Source organism: Onthophagus taurus, chromosome 5, assembly GCF_036711975.1.
Source record: "Onthophagus taurus isolate NC chromosome 5, IU_Otau_3.0, whole genome shotgun sequence".
Classification (NCBI taxonomy): Eukaryota; Metazoa; Arthropoda; class Insecta; order Coleoptera; family Scarabaeidae; genus Onthophagus; species Onthophagus taurus.
Genome location: NC_091970.1, coordinates 6,985,387 through 7,005,096, shown reverse-complemented (window position 1 = coordinate 7,005,096; position 19,710 = coordinate 6,985,387). Strand labels below are relative to the sequence as shown.

The 19,710-nt window shown below is 31.5% G+C and overlaps 3 protein-coding genes and 1 long non-coding RNA gene across 4 annotated transcripts in view; 3 read left to right on the top strand and 1 right to left on the bottom strand.

The window, feature by feature from the left end:
* Positions 1-16,619, top strand: part of LOC139429746 (uncharacterized) — a 36,829-nt gene extending 20,210 nt beyond the window's left edge. Inside the window, exons 3-4 of the long non-coding RNA XR_011640321.1 lie at positions 4,019-4,097; positions 16,189-16,619. This is a non-coding gene — a long non-coding RNA (uncharacterized lncRNA). The remainder of the gene's footprint in view (positions 1-4,018; positions 4,098-16,188) is intronic.
* Positions 7,422-8,858, top strand: LOC111417151 (uncharacterized). Its single transcript, XM_023049351.2, has 2 exons — positions 7,422-8,113; positions 8,170-8,858. Exons 1-2 carry the CDS (start codon positions 7,558-7,560, stop codon positions 8,793-8,795), a joined length of 1,182 nt encoding a protein of 393 aa, XP_022905119.1. The 5' UTR covers positions 7,422-7,557; the 3' UTR covers positions 8,796-8,858.
* On the bottom strand, positions 13,219-14,959 carry LOC111417152 (transmembrane protein sting). Its single transcript, XM_023049353.2, has 8 exons — positions 14,695-14,959; positions 14,533-14,629; positions 14,436-14,480; positions 14,081-14,385; positions 13,749-14,021; positions 13,527-13,692; positions 13,360-13,473; positions 13,219-13,305 (listed from the first exon to the last, which is right to left on the bottom strand). The coding sequence occupies exons 1-8, from the start codon at positions 14,701-14,703 to the stop codon at positions 13,238-13,240; spliced, it is 1,077 nt and encodes a 358-aa protein (XP_022905121.1). The 5' UTR covers positions 14,704-14,959; the 3' UTR covers positions 13,219-13,237.
* Positions 16,620-17,315: 696 nt separating the features above from the next.
* Positions 17,316-18,557, top strand: LOC111417153 (transcription factor A, mitochondrial-like). Its single transcript, XM_023049354.2, has 2 exons — positions 17,316-17,449; positions 17,512-18,557. Exons 1-2 carry the CDS (start codon positions 17,388-17,390, stop codon positions 18,218-18,220), a joined length of 771 nt encoding a protein of 256 aa, XP_022905122.1. The 5' UTR covers positions 17,316-17,387; the 3' UTR covers positions 18,221-18,557.
* Positions 18,558-19,710: the final 1,153 nt, after the last annotated feature.

Here is a 19,710-nt window from a genome sequence, read left to right as displayed (position 1 = left end):
CAGAATTAAGTAAAATACCTCTAAAAGCTTACAAAGTTGATCGGAATGATGAGGTTAGTCTTAAAACTGACAGCGTTAAGCAAAATAATTCCAGAAACCGTCAAAATTAACAAGAATAATTCAATAAATTGACAGAATTAAGTAAAATACTTTCATAGACTGGAAAAGTTGAACAAAATATCTCCAGAATCTGACAAAATTAAACAAAATACCTCCAAAAGCTCGGAATATTAATCAAAGATCTTCCAAAAACTGACAGAATTAAGCAAAATATTTCCAGAATCTGACAGAGTTAAGCAAAATACCTCCAAAAGCACACAAAGTTGATCGGAATGATCAGGTTCGTCCAGAAACTGAAAGAATTAAGCAAAATATTTCTAGAAACTGTTAAAATTAACAAGAATATTTCAAGAATCTGACAGAGTTAAGCAAAATACCTTCAAAAGCTCGCAAATTTGATCGGAATGATGAGCTTCGTCCAGAAACTAACAATATTAAGAAAAATATTTCCAGAAACTGTCAAAATTAAATAAAATATTTCTAGAAACTGTCAAAATTAAGCAAAATACTTCCAAACGCTCACAAATTTAATCGGAATGATAAGGTTCGTCCTGAAACTGACAGAATTAAACAAAATATGTCCAGAAACTGTCAAAATTAACAAGAATATTTCAAGAAACCGACAGAATTAAGTAAAATATATCTACAAACTGCCAGACTTCACCAAAATACTTTCATAGACTGGCAAAATTGAACAAAATATCTCCAGAATATGACAAAATTAAACAAAATACCTCCAAAAGCTCGGAACATTAATCAAAGATCTCTTAGAAACTGACAGAGTTAAGCAAAATACCTCCAAGCTCGCAAAGTTAATCGGAATAATGAGGTTCGTCCAGAAACTGACAGAATTAATTTTTTTTGATTGGTTTTTGATTTTTAATATCATCCTAATTCAGTGCTAACGTAATCGAACGTTAGCACTGAAATCAACTACACATCAACTAAGCGTCGATTAACGCTCAATTTAAGACATTATAGGACCCAGTTGGATTCAATATGCGAAATTTATCAATAAGCTATGTCTTAATTAAGATAATCTTGTTTATCGATGAACTTTTGTTAAACAAAAAATCCCAATTCAAAGATATTATTCGATTAACGTCACGTTAAGCGGTGATTAGCGTTCCAATTAGGGTTAAATATCATTGCATGGTAACTATTTGATTAGGTAACTGAATAGGTTCTAAATAATAGTTATTTATGTACCAAGTCAGCAAAGTGATGCTTTATCGAACGAGTCTGAGTTTGCGAATCGAGCAAACGAGGCGACTAACAGGCGTGTTTTACGGTATTTTTTTCAAATTGACAGCAATTAGTGGCAGGTAAAATACTTTTTTCGAAAACTGCTATTAAATATTGACTTTAGCGACCGTCAAAACGATAGTTTTTTGACAATGTAGGGACATAGGTATGTAGCAGTTGGTAACACTTGAAAATAGAAATTTGAATTGACTGTCAAAACATAAAATGTATTCACCTGACAAAAATGTTTCATGTACACCTCCCAAAATAAGAGAAATTGCTCAATGTCCTCATCATTGTGGACCTTGTATTCGATGCTAAGAACGTGTTTAAACATCCATAGACAAAAATTGTCACATTGACAACTAGAAAAATTAATGACCCAAGTCACCAACTTGAAGTGGTTCCATAAAATGTTACTAAAATCTCATTACAGCATCGGATGCTGTAAAGAGTGTCATTACAGCACCCGTTTGAGTACTGTAATAGCTTTCATTACCGTCGCGAATTACAAAAAGTACTTTACCTTCCGCTAAATGCACAGTTTACTAGACAGTAGCACAAAATGTCACTTTACTACCGCAAATGGATAGCATAAAGTATGGTTATGTTACTTAATCTAATTAAATCGATGGAGACAATCTTTTTTTTCAATTAGAATAAAAATTAAACGATTACAAATAATTATTATTAATTTACACACAATTTTTAGTAAATATTAATTTTTTAAACCTCTCCAGATTTCTTTCTAATATTATTAGTATTCCCATATCCATTTCTCTTAACCAACTCCGTATAAGACACTTTTAACCCATTCGTACGCTGCGGGATTTGAGAACCTTTCATCTTTCGATACGTTAATTTCTCTTCAACTTCCGTTTGAGTACCCGAATTAATTTTCGTTGCACTTAAAGTTTGAGTTGCTTTGGTACCACAACCAAAAACCTTCCTATAATCCGTATCTTCAAAAACATCAACCTCACCAACCTCAAAATTAGTTTGAAGATTTTTCGATGACTTCCTACACTGACAATCTTTATTGAGATATTTATCTTTTAAACAATCAATACAGATTTTTTGTTTCCTTTTGTCGTTTAATTCTTCGAATTCTAAAGGATTATTTTCAATGCATTCTTCGTGCGAAGAAATTTTGTTGTCGTTCGGAGTTAATGGGTATTTATTAAAAATCGTATAAGGATTTTTATACTTCCAAAAAGTGTTTTTTTGTTGCTCCCTCGTGTTTAATGCAGAATTTCTCTGTTTAGAATCGAAATTACACGTTTCACCCCTCAATACATCCTCATTAATGGGATATTTACTTTCAAATTCCTTATTATAATTATTTAAATAATCATTTTTTAATGGATCATCCTCGAATTGACTTGAAATTGAAGATACCTCAACGGTACTCTCGCTATTTGTTCTGCGGGTATAAGAATGAGATTTTGAGCCTAAATTATCTAAATCAGCGTTAGCTTCTTCCTCGTGGTACTCGTAATTCGATTCAACCGTTTGACTCATTTCATTTTTCCTCGATACGGTTCTTCCTTGCTCCATCTCATTGGCTGTTAAAACTTTTTGTGGCACATATAAGACCGGAACCACGTAATATGGTAAAGCGGGTCGTTCGGGGACGAAATAATTTCGAAAATCAGAAAATCGGTAATCGTAATGATCAGGCTTGATGTTGAAATAAGGATTTTTAAAGTTTTTGTGACGATTTCCAATACTTGATTGGCGCAAAAGGTAACTTTGTCGTATTTCGGCGAGAGCGTTGCGATCAGTTGTTGAACGTCTCATTTTTATCTCGTATTTTTCTTGCGGAGAAGAAGGGATTAAATATATTATAAAAACCGGTTTAAAAAAAGCTTCAGGAGCGCATTTTACAATTTTGAAACTGTCTATGTAATAAGGTGACACTAATTAATAATCAGCCCCAGGGATCTTTGATAGGAGAAATTGGGACTGATTGTATGTCGAAATCTCACCGTAAGATGGCATTAGCGTCTATATTGAAATTATTTAATTAAACTAACAATTTTATTATTAATAGTGGGAATGATGAGAGACAGCAATAACAATTATTACCAGTATCATTCTTTTAATTTAAAAAGTATAGATTCCAAATCGTGTTATATATTTTAATTTGCCGCTAACTTCACCTTTAAAAAGTTGAAGTTGCTCAGAATGACAGATGAAAACGTCATTTTAAAGTGATTTTTCGGTAAGAGTATAATAAAATAATAATGGTATGATTAAATAATTAGGTTATAATTGACATTATAGCTTTATTTCAGCTAACGTTATAACTGGTTGGAACCTCGTTAGATGCAATCTCACATGTCATATGTTGCGTGATATTCAAATGTGTCGGCATTATTTGACAGGTGTAATTGCATCTGAGGAATTCCCAATCAATCGAAACGTTAATTGAAGTCCCATAGTGGCTCCAAACACTTTCCAAACAGTTATTCTGTGGTTGAAAGTTTTATGTATAAACCCAATCCAACCTGTATTCTAGTGGTTCGGTTCTTAGCTGAATAATTCCGAAATATCCCCAAAAGATGGCGCCACATGCATTCAATTTTTAGTACGAAGGTTTTGTTTAAAGAGTTGCATTTCTACGAAGCTATTTTCTATGATTAATAATTAAAAGTGTACTTACTTGATGTGATTTTTAATTTATCAATTAAATTTCTGTATTTTTTTACAGAGGATTAGCAGTTAGGAAGATAAACAGTTTGTGGAATCCAGTCAAAATCAGCGTGCCAAAGAGAAGATCATCTTATCAGGTAAGATATTTAGATGCTTATTTTTTCCCTAATCCAGACATTAAAGGAAATTCTTTAAATGATTAGCTTCTATATGCAGAATTAATGCAACCCAGTCTCTTTGCGGATCTTTGCCTAATCTCTTTATTCAAGAGTCTTAATGTATGTGTCTTTGCTCTTGGCCTTTTTGGTCATACTATTGATTTTCGCCTTTGGCACAACTTTGTTACCATGAGACTCTCTCGTGGATGTATGCCAAAGGGTTAATAAAGATTTGGTGCAATCCTAATTAGCTCCTATACATATACAGTTTTGATGCTCACCCATAGAGACCCTTTAGTATGTAGAGACTTGTGTTGACAAAAATATGATTATGATTTGATGCTTAATATCGACTGCATTAAGACTTCTGCGATCTTGTGGTGCTCCTAAATACAGTTTGATGCTCACTAGATAGAGCTAAGATGCAGACTCAATAAAGAAACATTGTAATGAGTTGATGCAAATAAAAACCTGTCTTGATACACTGCTAGATGCAGATTGGATGCAGAACCGATCATATTGCATATTCTGAGATCTTCTGATACTGAAATTACTCCAGCAACTAAACAGAAGATGATGGCAGAAGAAAAAGCTTGATAAATGGCTCTTGATTGCAGAAGATAACTTCTTAATGAAAATGGTCCGAACGACAAGAATACTAAATAGAAGAAGATGTCAAAAAGATGCAGAAAAAATCAGTGACTAAAAAAACCTTCAAATGCCTTCAAAAGCAGGAGTACAGACTGTTTGGTCTAAATGCTAACGAATCATTGTACATGTTGCTCATTCTGAACATATGAATAAAGTGCTTTTCTATAAAAAATTTTGTGTCAAGACATTTTGATCTTGCCATCTAAATGCTAACAGAATAACAGAATATTTTCAGAAACTGCCAGAATTAAGCAAAATACCTCCAAAAGCTCGCCAAGTTAATAAAAGTTCTGTCAGAATTAAGCAAAATACTTCGAAAAACTGGCAGAGTTGAACAAACTATTTTCAGAATCTGATAGAATTAAGCAAAATATTTTTAGAAACAGTTAGAATAAAGCAAAATACTTCCAAAGGCTAGCAGAGTTGAACAAAATAGCTCCAGAATCTGACAAAATTAAATAAAATGCATGAATTAAGCAAAATACCGTGCAAAGTTGATCGAAATAATGAGGTTCGTCCAGAAACTGACAGAATTAAGAAAAATATTTCCAGAAACTGTCAAAATTAACAAGAATATTTCAAGAAACTGACAGAAGTTAAGCAAAATACCTCCAGAAGCTCACAAACTTGATGAGAACGATGAGGTTTGTGCAGAAACTGACAGAACTAAGAAAAACATTCCCAGAAACTGTTAAAATTAAATAAAATATTACCAGAAACTGTCAGAATTAAGCAAAATACTTCCAAACGTTGGCAGAGTTAAACAAAGTATTTCCAGAATCTGATAGAATTAAGCAAAATACCTTCAAAAGCTCCAAAATTTGATCGAAATGATGAGGTTCGTCCTGAAACTGACTGAATTAAGCAAAATATTTCCAGAAACTGTCAAAATTAACAAGAATATTTCAAGAAACTGACAGAAGTTAAGCAAAATACCTCCAAAAGCGCACAAACTTAATGGGAACGATGAGGTTTGTGCAGAAACTGACAGAATTAAGAAAAATATTCCCAGAAACTGTTAAAATTAAATAAAATATTACCAGAAACTGTCAGAATTAAGCAAAATACTTCCAAACGTTGGCAGAGTTAAACAAAGTGTTTCCAGAATTTGATAGAATTAAGCAAAATACCTTCAAAAGCTCGTAAATTTGATCGAAATGATGAGGTTCGTCCTGAAACTGACAGAATTAAGCAAAATATTTCCAGAAACTGTCAAAATTAACAAGAATATTTCAAGAAACTGTCAGAATTAAGCAAAATACTTCCAAACGTTGGCAGAGTTAAACAAAGTGTTTCCAGAATTTGATAGAATTAAGCAAAATATCTTCAAAAGCTCGTAAATTTGATCGAAATGATGAGGTTCGTCCTGAAACTGACAGAATTAAGCAAAATATTTCCAGAAACTGTCAAAATTAACAAGAATATTTCAAGAAACTGTCAGAATTAAGCAAAATACTTCCAAACGTTGGCAGAGTTAAACAAAGTGTTTCCAGAATCTGATAGAATTAAGCAAAATACCTTCAAAAGCTCAAAATTTGATCGAAGTGATGAAGTTCGTCCTGAAACTGACAGAATTAAGCAAAATATTTCCAGAAACTGTCAAAATTAACAAGAATATTTCAAGAAACTGTCAGAATTAAGCAAAATACTTCCAAACGTTGGCAGAGTTAAATAAAGTGTTTCCAGAATCTGATAGAATTAAGCAAAATACCTTCAAAAGCTCGCAAATTTGATCGAAATGATGAGGTTCGTCCTGAAACTGACTGAATTAAGCAAAATATTTCCAGAAACTGTCAAAATTAACAAGAATATTTCAAGAAACTGACAGAAGTTAAGCAAAATACCTCCAAAAGCGCACAAACTTAATGGGAACGATGAGGTTTGTGCAGAAACTGACAGAATTAAGAAAAATATTCCCAGAAACTGTTATAATTAAATAAAATATTACCAGAAACTGTCAGAATTAAGCAAAATACCTTCAAAAGCTCGCAAATTTGATCGAAATGATGAGGTTCGTCCTGAAACTGACAGAATTAAGTAAAATATTTCCAGAAACTGTCAAAATTAACAAGAATATTTCAAGAAACTGACAGAAGTTAAGCAAAATCCCTCCAAAAGCTCACAAAATTGATCAGAATGATGAGCTTTGTCCAGAAACTGTCAGAATTAGGCAAAATACCTCCAAAAGTCCACAAAGTTGATCGGAATGATGAGGTTCGTCCAGAAACTGTCAAAATTAAGCAAAATACTTCTAAACGGTGGCAGAGTTGAACAAAGTATTTCGAGAATCTCACATAAATAATTTTGATGCTCACCCATAGAGACCCTTCTTATGTTACAGTTTGGATTCTGTACAAACTTTACTTGATAAAAACATTGAAGACTTGGGTTGGGTTGGACTTGCTTGGTGCAAAAAATATAAAAAAGACTTCATGGAACTTAGTATATCTATCAAGTTAGAAAGGAAGTTGAGACCAGATTCAGACTTAATATGAAGCGTTTGAAGATTTTTTGCAATCTTATAGAAGGTTAAGTTTTGATGTATCCTAATGGAGCTATAACGTAAACTATAACGAATACACAGGAGTGAAGTTATGGGTTTTAAGAACAACAATATAGAACATATTCATTTAAGTATTGTTAATTATCTAGAATTTAGCTAGCCATCAAAAGACGTCATAATGTGTCAAACATTTGAAATATTTATTATTCAAACATTTTTCATTCCAACATTTTTTCCTTATTAAAAACTTTTTTTAAACATACAATTTTCCCATTATTTATCATTATGAATTATTACAACGAATTTGAAAGCGAATATATCGAATACTACGAATTCGAATATCCAGAAAGAGAAATAATCCATCAAGAATCAGTTTATAAACATCCAATTAAACAATTTGATAGACCGGAAAAAAATTATTACTCGAATCAAAACGAAGAAATTAACATAGATGAGAGCGATTACGAAGCGAAGAAACATCGCGCTTTAATTAAGACGTCGTTAAGAAAGAAGCCCAAAAGGAAATTAAAGAAGCCCGATTATATAAAGTTTATTAAAAAATCGAATCGTAGCAAAATTTCATCAGATACGTCAACGAATAATATAGTGATTAATAAAAGATCGAATAAGAATGACAAATTACCGATTGACAATCAAAATAAAATTAATTTAAACGATAAAAAATCAAAATTTTTAGTTAAAAAAGCGATTTCCCCAATCGAAACGATGCGGCCGAAAATAACCGACGAATCATACACTTTATCGATACAAGAACCAAAAAACACTCAATTTCATTCGGTGACAAACGTAAAATCTTTCGCTGAAGGAAATACAGCTTCTGGTAATTAAATCAACTCTAATCCAAATCAATAAAGATTGATTTGATTTTATTTTTAGCGGAAATGATCGGATGGAGAAATCATTCGATGCCAGATACAACAACCGACTCAGCGAATGCTTTTAGTTTTGGTTCAAACGATCCTAAACATTACGATACAATTTCGAGCGATTGTTACACAAACGTGACGATAAACAGCGACGAATATCGCGAATTTATTAATCAAATTAATAAAATTCCCCAAATCTCCCAAAAGGATTGTTATTGTAACGATAATAACAACAAAATTTTAAGAAGTGAATCGGCGCCTCCGATTGGGATCGGTTCGATTTTAAAATCGTTTTATGATTCGACGAATTCAAACCAAACTCCCGATGTTGACGATACAACGATGGATAAAAAGAAAAATAAATCGCGTGATGAGAAAAAAAATGTTAAACTAAATCGTTCCGTTGTTAACCGCGAAAAAGAATTAAAAGTGAATCCTTTAAACGAAGTTCCTCTACTTTATATTTTTGATTGGTTGATCCCCAAAGGAAATTTAATTACACTGTGTAAAGATAAAAGGCCGGAAACGAAAAATCATTCCGTGTTGTTTAAAATGCTTAGGATTTTTGTTGAGGTTATTGGAAAAGTGCAATTATTTACTTATCAATATGCTTTGAGGTATTTATTATTTATTTAAGAATATATTTTAATGTAAAAAACGGTTTAGGACAAAATAAATTAATAAAATTATGCTAAGTTAGCCCCCGATTAGATTTTGATCCTTAAAATACTAATTAATCAAACATCAATTATCTATCTTACTAATTCCAATTTCATAAAATATAATTTTAAAATGCAACAAAGTGACTTATATTCTACTAATCATAATAAACTATGTAAAATGACTAAAAAAAATAGACTGATTCAATGTATTCTTATTAAAACAGAGAATATCATTTTTTTTTCATCTTTGGTTAAAGAATGACTTGTCAGAATATTTTCTGCAGGAAAGTTTCATATTTGACCAGCCGAGGTCGTTTGCGGCTCAAAAATGTCGCTCACAATGTTTTGTGTTGATATGACATCGTGTATTTCAGTGTATTAAGCCGAGGTCGCTTGCGGCCGAGGCAGTAATTTGTTTCACACCAGTTTTGTATTAATATGGTACTAACCGCAATACCAATACTGTGATGTTGGTTGCATACTTGCAATGATGACGTCGGGTACGATAATTAACACACTGGTTTTAACTATGGTTTTAAATGTAGCGCTTTAGCTGCAAGCGACCTCGATTTAATACAGTAACTCGTGTATTTTAATGGATTAAGCAGAGGCCGAGGCAGTACTTTGTTAGACACCAGTTTTGTGTTTATATTCGGCCGTAAGCGACGTCGGTTTACTATACAGAAACACGTGATATCATTGAATTAAGGCGGGGGTCACTTACGGCCGAGGCGGCACGTTGTTTGACACCAACCTTGTGTTGATATGGTATTAATTGTAGCGCCTCGGCCGCAAGCGACCTCGGCTTAATATACTACATTACACGATATCACTATACCGGGTGTCCCTCAGAAGTGGCTCACCCCCCATATTTTTTTTTATTAGTAGTGATATAAGAAAACCATATGGAATGCATAGTTAGGCCGTTAAAACGGATTATTACGACATGAAATCATTCTCTTTGTACTTCCGGTTATACCGGATGTGAGTACTAATTTCGCTATTTTTTCAAATCTATAATTTTTTTTTCTTCAGTTGGGTAGACAGTATAGTTCCACATAATTTTTACTTGAAAAAATTTTTCGCGACTGCTTATAATTTTTGAAAAAAAAATTATTTTCGTTATTTTTTAACGTTTTAGTACCTTCGGAAAAAGAACCACTGACTAAAGCATAGCAGTGATCACTGCTCGAGAAATAGCAAATCAAGAGGGACATAGCGTAGTTTATACTATTAACCGAGCTACTATGCGTCAAAAGTTGTAATACATTTTCCGAAGATACTAAAACGGTAAAAAATAACGAAAATAATTTTTTTTTTAAATTATAAGCTGTCGCGAAAATTCTTTCAAGTAAAAGTTATGTGGAACTATACTGTCTACCCAACTGAAGACAAAAAAATTATAGATTTAAAAAAATAGCCTAATTATGCATTCCAAATGGTTTTCTTATATCACTAATAATAAAAAAAAATATGGGGGTGAGCCACTTTTGAGGGACACCCGGTATATGATATGCTCGTGTATTCCAACGGTTTTCGGACACCAGTTTTGTATTGATACGTTACCAACTGTAGCTTTTCGGCCAAAAGTGACGTCAGTTTAATACAAAGAAACACATAATATCACTGAATTAAGCCGAGGTCGCAAAACTGGTGCCAAACAAACTGATGCCTCGGCCGCTTAATACACTGAAATACACGATGTCACTGTATAAAACGGAGCTATTACAGTTAGTACCATATTAACACAAAACTGGTGCGAAACTGATGCCTCGGCCGCAAGCGACCTCGGCTTTCTACACAGAAATACATGATATTACTGTATAAAGCCGAGGTCGCTTGCGGCCGAGACGTTACAGTTAGTACCATATTAATACAAAACTGCTGTGAAACAACCTACTACCTCGGCCGCAAGCGACCTCGATTTAATTCCATGACATCATGTATTTCTGTATATTAAACCGACGTCACTTACAGGCGAAGCGCTACAATTAGTACCACATTAATACAAAACTGTTGTAAAACAACCTACTACCTCGGCCGCAAGCGACCTCGGTTTAATTCCATGACATCATATATTTCTGTATATTAAACCGACGTCACTTACAGGCGAAGCGCTACAATTAGTACCACATTAATACAAAACTGATGTGAAACAAACTGCTGTCTCGGCCGCAAGCGACCTCGGCTTAATATACAAAAATATACGATATCACTGTATAAATCCGAGGTTGCTTGCGGTCGAGGCATTATAATTAGTACCATATTAATACAAAACTGTTGTGAAACAGCCTACTACCTCGGCCGCAAACGACCTCGATTTAATTCCATGACATCATGTATTTCTGTATATTAAACCGACGTCACTTACAGGCGAAGCGCTATAGTTAGTACCACATTAACACAAAACTGATGTGAAACAAACTGCTGTCTCGGCCGCAAGCGACCTCGGCTTAATATACAAAAATATACGATATCACTGTATAAATCCGAGGTTGCTTGCGGTCGAGGCATTATAATTAATACCACATTAATATAAAACTGATGTGAAACAAACTACTGCCTCGGCCGCAAGCGACCTCGGCTTAATATACAGAAATACACTGTATTAAACTGAGATCGCTTGATGCTGAGGGACTGTTAGTACCATATTGACACAAAACTGGTGTGAAACAAACTACTGCCTCGGCCGCAAGCGACCTCGGCTTAATACACTGAAATATATGATGTCACGTACATTTTGGATTCTATAACATAAATTAAACAATGATTTATTAAATAATATTTTGCCGTAAAAATTTGTCAAAAAAGGTATTAACTTTTTATACTAGACTAAATAAAGTGAAGTATTTCGCATCCACGAATTGGATGATGGTATTAAGTTGGCAATACTATTTCTCTCTCCTTTTTTACATTACTATACCCATATATATATACTATCTCCTATATCGCTGACTAAGGCAGCAAAAGAGTGTAAACACTAGAGTGCAGATATATATATATCTGTCTCTGTCGTGCCCCTGTCTACTCAAGAGACATGCGTGAACACGTGGTGAGTACGCTTTTATCTTATTGGACGGTGAATTAAAAATTAATAGCAGCTGATGACCTTGATGTTTATAAATCACCAAATAAATGTTTGACATAAACATAACCTTAAATCTAAATATTTAGTTATGTATATTATAGGTTTCATGTGTATAATAACCAGAGCCACGACGTTGTCGGGCAAGTCATTGGCGGCTCGTCTCCTTGCTGTAGAGAATCGGGCCACATGGACCACATCACGCCACATATAGTATACCACGCCACTGGTTGAGTTTTAGTCGGACAATCGGCCAAACACGTATTGAACGCTGCACCGCAGAGAACCCACACAAATTTTACATGGCCAGCATTCAACCAGTATCGTTACGTTGTGGTACATCGATGTGCTCGATAGAAGCATGTTACTACTACGCTATAACCCGTTCGCCACTCTATACAGATGGTGACATCAACAGCCCGAAACGTCGCGGCTCTGATAATAACATAATTATTAACATATTTTAGGACTAAGCAATTTAAAATGTAATTATTATTTGTTAAGAAAGTGAAGAAAATTTGTTAAAAGATACTTTTGGGGCCTAAAAATTGGTTGAGCAGGTAGAAGGAACGATCTCAGTGTAATAAAAAAGAATTCAAAGCCCTCCTTTTCTTGAAACATTTTTCTTAAAAATTTAATTAATAATTACATCGATATGATGAAAATTTTATGATAGAATATTATGTACATTAAATAGTAAGTACCCTAAGTACATATTTTATATCTTTAATTAATGTAACAATTTCATTAAAGGGCGTGAACTCACAAATTATGTTAAAAATTAATAACTATATTTTGGTACACATTTTTAATAATTACTATGTATATATGTATTAATTTAATTTTAAAGAATATAATGTTTAATGAACAACCTACATAAAGTTGATATTTAAAGCAATATTCAACGTCAATTTCACACAAAAGTACATATATTCTAATTTATTTGATGCATCTATGATAATTTATAATTAAAGTCAATTATCTACAATAATTGCATTTCAAAGCTGCATAAAATACGCGCGAAGCACTTCAAACTCTTTAAAATTTACGATTCGCGCAAGCGCCTTCGCGACATGGGGGCGCGACAAAGACAAAACATATATCATTCCGTCTGCTTTTGATGGAAACGCTCGCCACTCATTGTTTAGATAGGGAGTCAGCGATATAGGAGATAGTATATATATGACTAAACCCATAAACTTACTTACGTCATTTCTTGGTCAAAAATTAAGCAGTTGAATGACTTATAACCAATATTACACATGAAAAATCCTATCTAATTGGGGGCTAACCTCGCATAGGTGATTAATAATCGTTGTATAAAAAATATATTAATTATTTTTTTTGATATGGTTTATAATCACATTTCCAATATCAACCATCTTTTTATCTTTTTGATCTAAAACAAATTAAATTAGTTGGTTCGATTCAAACTCACGTTCTTCTTAATTACCATTAAATAAAACCAAATCGCAGAGATCGCGAGTTTCCTCCGAATTCTCCAAGATATCTTTTAACGTTTGATAAAAGTTGATTATAAATTCGTTTTGAAAAGTTTCGTATAAAACTTAAAAGAAATAATCTTTACGATTTATTCCGTGTTAAATAAAAATTACTAACCTGCATGGGGATTGTTGGTGTGGACGATATCGTACATCGTCCTTAAAGGTGTTGCGTATTCAGCACAAACGTAATAACGATTCCCATCTTTTTCTAGTTTATAAACCGTGTTTTTATAAACTCGGTTATGAACTCCGCCTCGAGATACTTCGATCGTACCTAAAGACTATTTATACATAATTAATTAAAAAATAATAATTATTTAATTATGTATGTATGTACTTGCGCGAGGCTAATATATTTCGAGTGGTCCACTAAATTAGGTGGGCAGAACAAAGACATTGGGACTAGAATGATCAATTTATTATAAGCAAATTGTATTCCGTGTTTGCTTTCAAAATCAGCTTGAAACTCTTTAAATCCTTTTTGTTGCGTGCCCGTATTTGGAAGAACGATTTTTAAGAAACCATGATAATATGAGTAAGCCATAAATACACCGCTATCTAACCCCCCCAATTTTTCCATCATTTTTGCGCGATGAATCGAGGCGGAACCCTAAACATGTATTAATTAAAAATTTATAACATTAATTAAATTATTAATTATTATATTACAAGTGGCACAATTTTTTGTAGAATTAAACTTGAAAATAACGCAAAAAGATTACTGGAAAATCCAAAATTCTCCATGATTTTTATAATATTTGAACCATAAGGAGTTGTGCTTAAAATTATGATGGTAACTAACATTATTGTTATGATAATCATATCAGAATAAATGGGAAAGATGAATTTAATCAGTAATAACCAATTATTCTTGTAGCGTGAATCTAAATGTTTCATCTCTTCTATAAATAAGCTTATTTTTTCAGCAAAAATAACTGAAGTAAATAGTAAAAAGTTAAAGGAAAGAGATACACCTAAAAAAAAGATATTTAACACATTCAGAATTAACACATTTACAACTTACATATGTATTCGAATAAAGTATCACTTTTAAGGAAATGACAACCAACTAAAAATGAATTAATTAATATAAAAATTAATGAACAAATGTAATTACTAACTTAAAAAAGAAATCGCAGCAAGAATAAACATCACAACCTCAAAAGTTATCCCACGTTTCTTTGGATTTATATGGATGAAAGAACCCAATTTATCTCTCTAAAAGAAAAAAACGAAAAAGCTCTCAAATTGGAGTTAATTATTAAAATTAAAAATTTGCATACCTTCCCCATCGTTTTAGCTTTTATATTATAGAATTGAGATTGTATCAAAGCCTTTCAGTCCATCTATTTGCGGATGTTGCACCTTTCGCAAACTGCTTATCCATCAATCCCTTCAACTTTAAAGATAAAGCTGAAATAGAAATCAACAAACTATTTATAAGATAAGCATAAACGCTTCTAGTTGAAATTTGATATCTCCGATAACAACTAATATTTTTTATTAAATTTATCAAATTCAATACAAAATTGAGGTTATGTCGATATGTCAATGTCAAGGACTAATAACCAAAAAATTTTTGATTTAATTCGATTTTATTATCGAAACGGTTAATCGATTCTGTTTTAATAATAAATTCGTTATTTATTATTATTTAAGTTATATAACTAAACAAAAAAAAATTTATTATTAATTTATATTTGTAATTTTAATTATGCGGCTAACTTCACAACACTATCATAACCTCAAAAAAAATTTAATTTTTAAATATTTTATTATTACACCATTATAATAATAAAAAAAATCACCTTAACACACAATATCAATAAATAAATTAATAAAAACGTACACGAAAAAATATATCATTAAATCTTGTATAAACGTAGTTATCGTGCTCATTATATTCATAATTCTCCCCGAAACGCGGGGTGAAATCCTTGCGAACATCGATATGATGAAACTTATATTATTTATGGGCGGATTTGTTTTTAACATAAACAAATTAATGAATTCGTACAAAAGGAATGGGGTAAAAATGTGATTGGAATAAGGTAAATCGTAGGAATCGGATAATTTTAAAATGATTAATTGCAAAATTGTTGTAAAAGTAGCCAAAGCCATCACAACGATTATTCGTAGGTTTTTTTTGTGCGATTCGGTCTCGGTCGATCTTACACTAGGGGATGAAACGCCTGAAAAATTACCATTTTGGAAAATTGAGGTTAAACTTGCACTTAATTCGTTTAGAGGTGGTTCTTGGTTGTTTTGATCAACGAATGTACTTGTATGCGAAACTGCTTCACAGGCAGATTCAGTTTTTAAGTCTTTAGCTGCAAAAAACGCCTAAATATAAACCGAATTATTATTTAAAAGTACCATACGTGTTTCGTTAAACAAATTATGAATTTTTTCTATTCTTGTACCACCATGTTCAATGACTCTCCTCATTCTTCGCTCTCTTCTTGCTTCAGACGTCATTTTATTTCTATCTATAGTTTATTTTAAATTAATTTGTTGTTTAATTCATTAAAAGTAACAATGTTTCGACTTGACCGATTTTGACAATGACAGATATAGATAGGTAACTGTTAAAAAACTGCTGATTAAGCGATTTTAGCGCCATCTATTGGCACTCAATCAATTCATTATACAAAAACTGTAAATTTTGAAACAATTAAAATAGCTAATAGGGTAATAATCTATTTTTTAATTCGGAATTAAAAAAATATTAAAATATAAAGCGAAATATTAACGGGCAAAAATTTTATTATTTTTAGGTTATCCAGCTTGACTCGGTTACCATGGTGATTAAGATTCAAATATTGCAGTTGCTTGTCAAAATTGACGTTGAATTTAAGTTTTTTTAATGAAAAACACATAATTAATTGGATTTAAAGATTGTATGTAATTCAAAATGGGTAAATGGATGAAATTATAAACAAGGTCAGTGGATTAAATCAAAAAAAAAAAAAAAATGTACAAGAATTTAGGGTTAAATAACAATTCAAACTAGAACTAACACTAGACCTAGAACTAAAAAGTTGTAAGTTTAGCCGGGCGTCTTAGACAAGAACTTAGGAAAGTCCTAAACCCGAATATTTCTAGTTCTAGGTTCATGTTATTAGTTAAATTTTCCTAATAAACAATTTTTAAATTTTTTTCAAAATGTAATGTGTATAAATCAATATAGTTTATAATAGAAATATTATTTAGTTGTTTTTTTTTTTTATTAATAATGTATAACCAATACTTTAAAAAATTAATTTTCAAAAAAAAAACAGCTTAAGTATTCGTTTTAATAATGGTTCGCAACTTAACTAATCACCAGTAGTTCAACTAATGAATAAAAGATGTCGCATGACGAAGTCCCTAGATTATCAAAGTACCACGGTTTACCGCCATTTTGGCTCGAAAGTCAAGCGGGAAATTTAAAACTATGTCGTTCTATTGATAAACATTACTCCAAAACTCCTTTCGCTTTTCTCGTGATACTCTTAAGAGTCGAAAACCCTTCTATAAGAAAACCCTTCTTCGTATAAAAATAAAAATTAATAACTTACCCACTTGCATTCATTGTGGGCTTTTTCGGATGTATTTAACAGTGTTGTATGTGTAATTATGTATATTAAGTTTATGTACTAAATCATATATTTATACATGTATTGTCTACAATTTCTCATTAACACAAGCTTTAATCCACTTTTCAAATCGTGACAGCTGTCAAAAAATAGTGCCATCTTAAGAAAAATGAAATTTTTTAAACAATTTATTAATTTATTTCTAAATTAAAATAATATTAGAAATAATTCAATTAAAATTAACTAAAAATAGTTTATTTATAATTAAATAAGAAAAATTGAAATAAATTACAAATTAAGTTTGACACAATTTTCTAAACATAACCTATCTTTTTCCTATCTAAATATAAAGGACGCTTATTCTTCTTTTCGGTTATTTCCTCTAGTTAAGCGTTAAAATGGCTGTACAAACGAAAGCGTACAGCTTTTTCAACAATTTTAGATCGATTTTAACCAACAGGTATTAATTAATCGTTAAAATGAATTAAGTAAACTTAACCTCACTTTCTTAATTTATTGCAGGATTTCCCTCAGCGTGCAACCCACTTTAGGAATTTCAACGGAAACTAAATCCAAGCTCAATACTTTACCTGAGAAACCAAAAAAGCCCCAAACAACATTCATCCGTTTTTGCCAGGAGCACAGAGCGGAAGTTGTAAAAAGCAATCCATCTGTTAAATTAGGTGAAATAACCAAAATTTTAGCAGAAAAATGGAAAACTGTTAATGAAGATGTTAAAAAAGCATATGAGGAGAAGTACAAAAAAGAAATGGTTAAATACACAAAAGAACATTTAGATTATTTAGCGAGTCTTACAGATCAACAAAAACAAATTTTAAGTGATTATGCTAAAGAAAAGAAACACATTAAAGAAACGAAAAAGTTGCATCAATTTTACAAGGATTCGAATAAACCAAAACGTCCTAAAGGACCCTACATGTGGTATGTAACAGAAAAATCCTCCATCGATAAGCAACCATTAAGAACATTATTATCCGAATGTAAAGGAAAATGGATGAATATGAGCGAATCTGAAAAATTAAAATACACCCAAATGTATGAAGATGATAAAAAACGTTATGAAACTGAAATGGAAGCTTGGGAAGGAAAGATGATTGAGGAAGGTCACTTAAATGTCATTCGTAAATCTACTCTTGAAGATCATAAACCAAAATCAAAACCAAAACGTAATGTTGAAAAGAAACCGAAAGAAAAAGTCAGTCAAAAATAGGGGGGCGCATGTTCTTACCAAATTGAGTCCGCCGAATGCGGTAGGGACACCTCGGAAGTGAGTTTGTTCTCGAATCAAAGTGCCAATGAACTAAATAAAGGTGAAAATAAAGTTCAAATAAAAGAAAAAGAGGTGGATAAAACTGAATTAAATGAAAATAAAAGTGAATCTGGTGGTTTGGTCTCGAGGATTAAAAAGGTGTTTAATTTTAAATTTTGAATAGTATCAATTTTTTTTTGTGTTAGTTCTTTAATTCATTCGAAGATTTCGTTATAATTTTTTTTTTAATCTGTGTGTTTTTTGAAATAAGATTTAATAAAATCTCTTTTGTATTTAATTTTTTGTCTTTTAGATTCTAAGTCAGTATGTTACCGAGAAGTTGGATAATGTCAAAATTGACAGATTACAGGAAACTGTAAAACATGTTGGTAAAATAGAAATCTGTACGAATGCTAATTTATATTAATAATAAAATTGTTACTCAAAAAACCGATTTTCATTTCTTCCTACCTAACTCAAATTATTATTAACTAAACATATATATTACCGAAAATAAAAATTCAAGAAAAAAGAGTCAAGTTGGATAACCTTAAAGTAATAAAATTTTATTCCGATTTTTCTATCAATTCTAACCTAATTTTTATTAATTTTAAAACAATCCGAATTCTTTACGATTATCTCGTATTCATAACAAATTCGTTAATTGTAATTAATTTATATCGATTCTAATTAAGAGAAATAATTTTTTTGATTTAATCCACTTACCTTGTTTATAATTAATTCCCTAGATAAACCAATTTTGAGTTAAATACAACCTTTTAAACCAATTAAATAAGACTTTTTCCTTAAAAACACTTAAATTCAATTTCAATTTTAACAAGCATCTGCAATATTTGGATCTTAATCACTATGGTAACCGATTCAAGTTGGATAACCTAAAAATAATAAAATTCTTTCTAATTCTTGGTTCTAATGATAGTGCTAGTGTAAAACTAGAACCTACACTAGACCCTAGAACTAGAAAGAAAAGTGGATCAAAAATAGGGAGACCTCGGAAGTGAATTCGTTCTCGAATCAAAGTGCCAATGAACTAAATAAAGGTAAAAATAAAATGTTGGAAGATAAAATTCAAATAACAGAAAAAGAGGTGGACAAAACTGAAATAAATGAAAATAAAAGTGAATTTGGTGGTTTGGTCACGAGGATTTTGTATTTAACTTTTGTCTTTAGAATCTTTAAACCAGTATGATATCGAGAAGTTGGATAATATCAAAATTTCCATAGACTTAGATTACAGAAAACTGTAAAATATGCCGGTAAAATAGAAATCTATACGAATCCTAATTTATATTAATAAAATTGTTACTCAAAAAATCGATTTTTATTTCTTCCTAACTCAAATTATTAATAATTAAAAATATATATTCCCGAAAAAACAGATTCATTGAAAAAATTATAAATACTGCGCTAATTCGAAATTGTAGAATTGA

Excerpts from the sequence above, each read along its gene's own strand:
- LOC111417152 (XM_023049353.2), bottom strand. Across the intron at positions 14,022-14,080 it reads TACAAAAAATTGTGCCACTT|GGTTCCGCCTCGATTCATCG; the intron begins GTAATATAATAA and ends ATACATGTTTAG. Across the intron at positions 13,306-13,359 it reads CGATTTGGTTTTATTTAATG|ATCAAAAAGATAAAAAGATG; the intron begins GTAATTAAGAAG and ends AATTTGTTTTAG.
- LOC111417151 (XM_023049351.2), top strand. The coding sequence starts at position 7,558 with ATGAATTATTACAACGAATTTGAAAGCGAATATATCGAATACTACGAA. Across the intron at positions 8,114-8,169 it reads TGAAGGAAATACAGCTTCTG|CGGAAATGATCGGATGGAGA; the intron begins GTAATTAAATCA and ends TTTTATTTTTAG.
- LOC111417153 (XM_023049354.2), top strand. The coding sequence starts at position 17,388 with ATGGCTGTACAAACGAAAGCGTACAGCTTTTTCAACAATTTTAGATCG. Across the intron at positions 17,450-17,511 it reads AGATCGATTTTAACCAACAG|GATTTCCCTCAGCGTGCAAC; the intron begins GTATTAATTAAT and ends AATTTATTGCAG.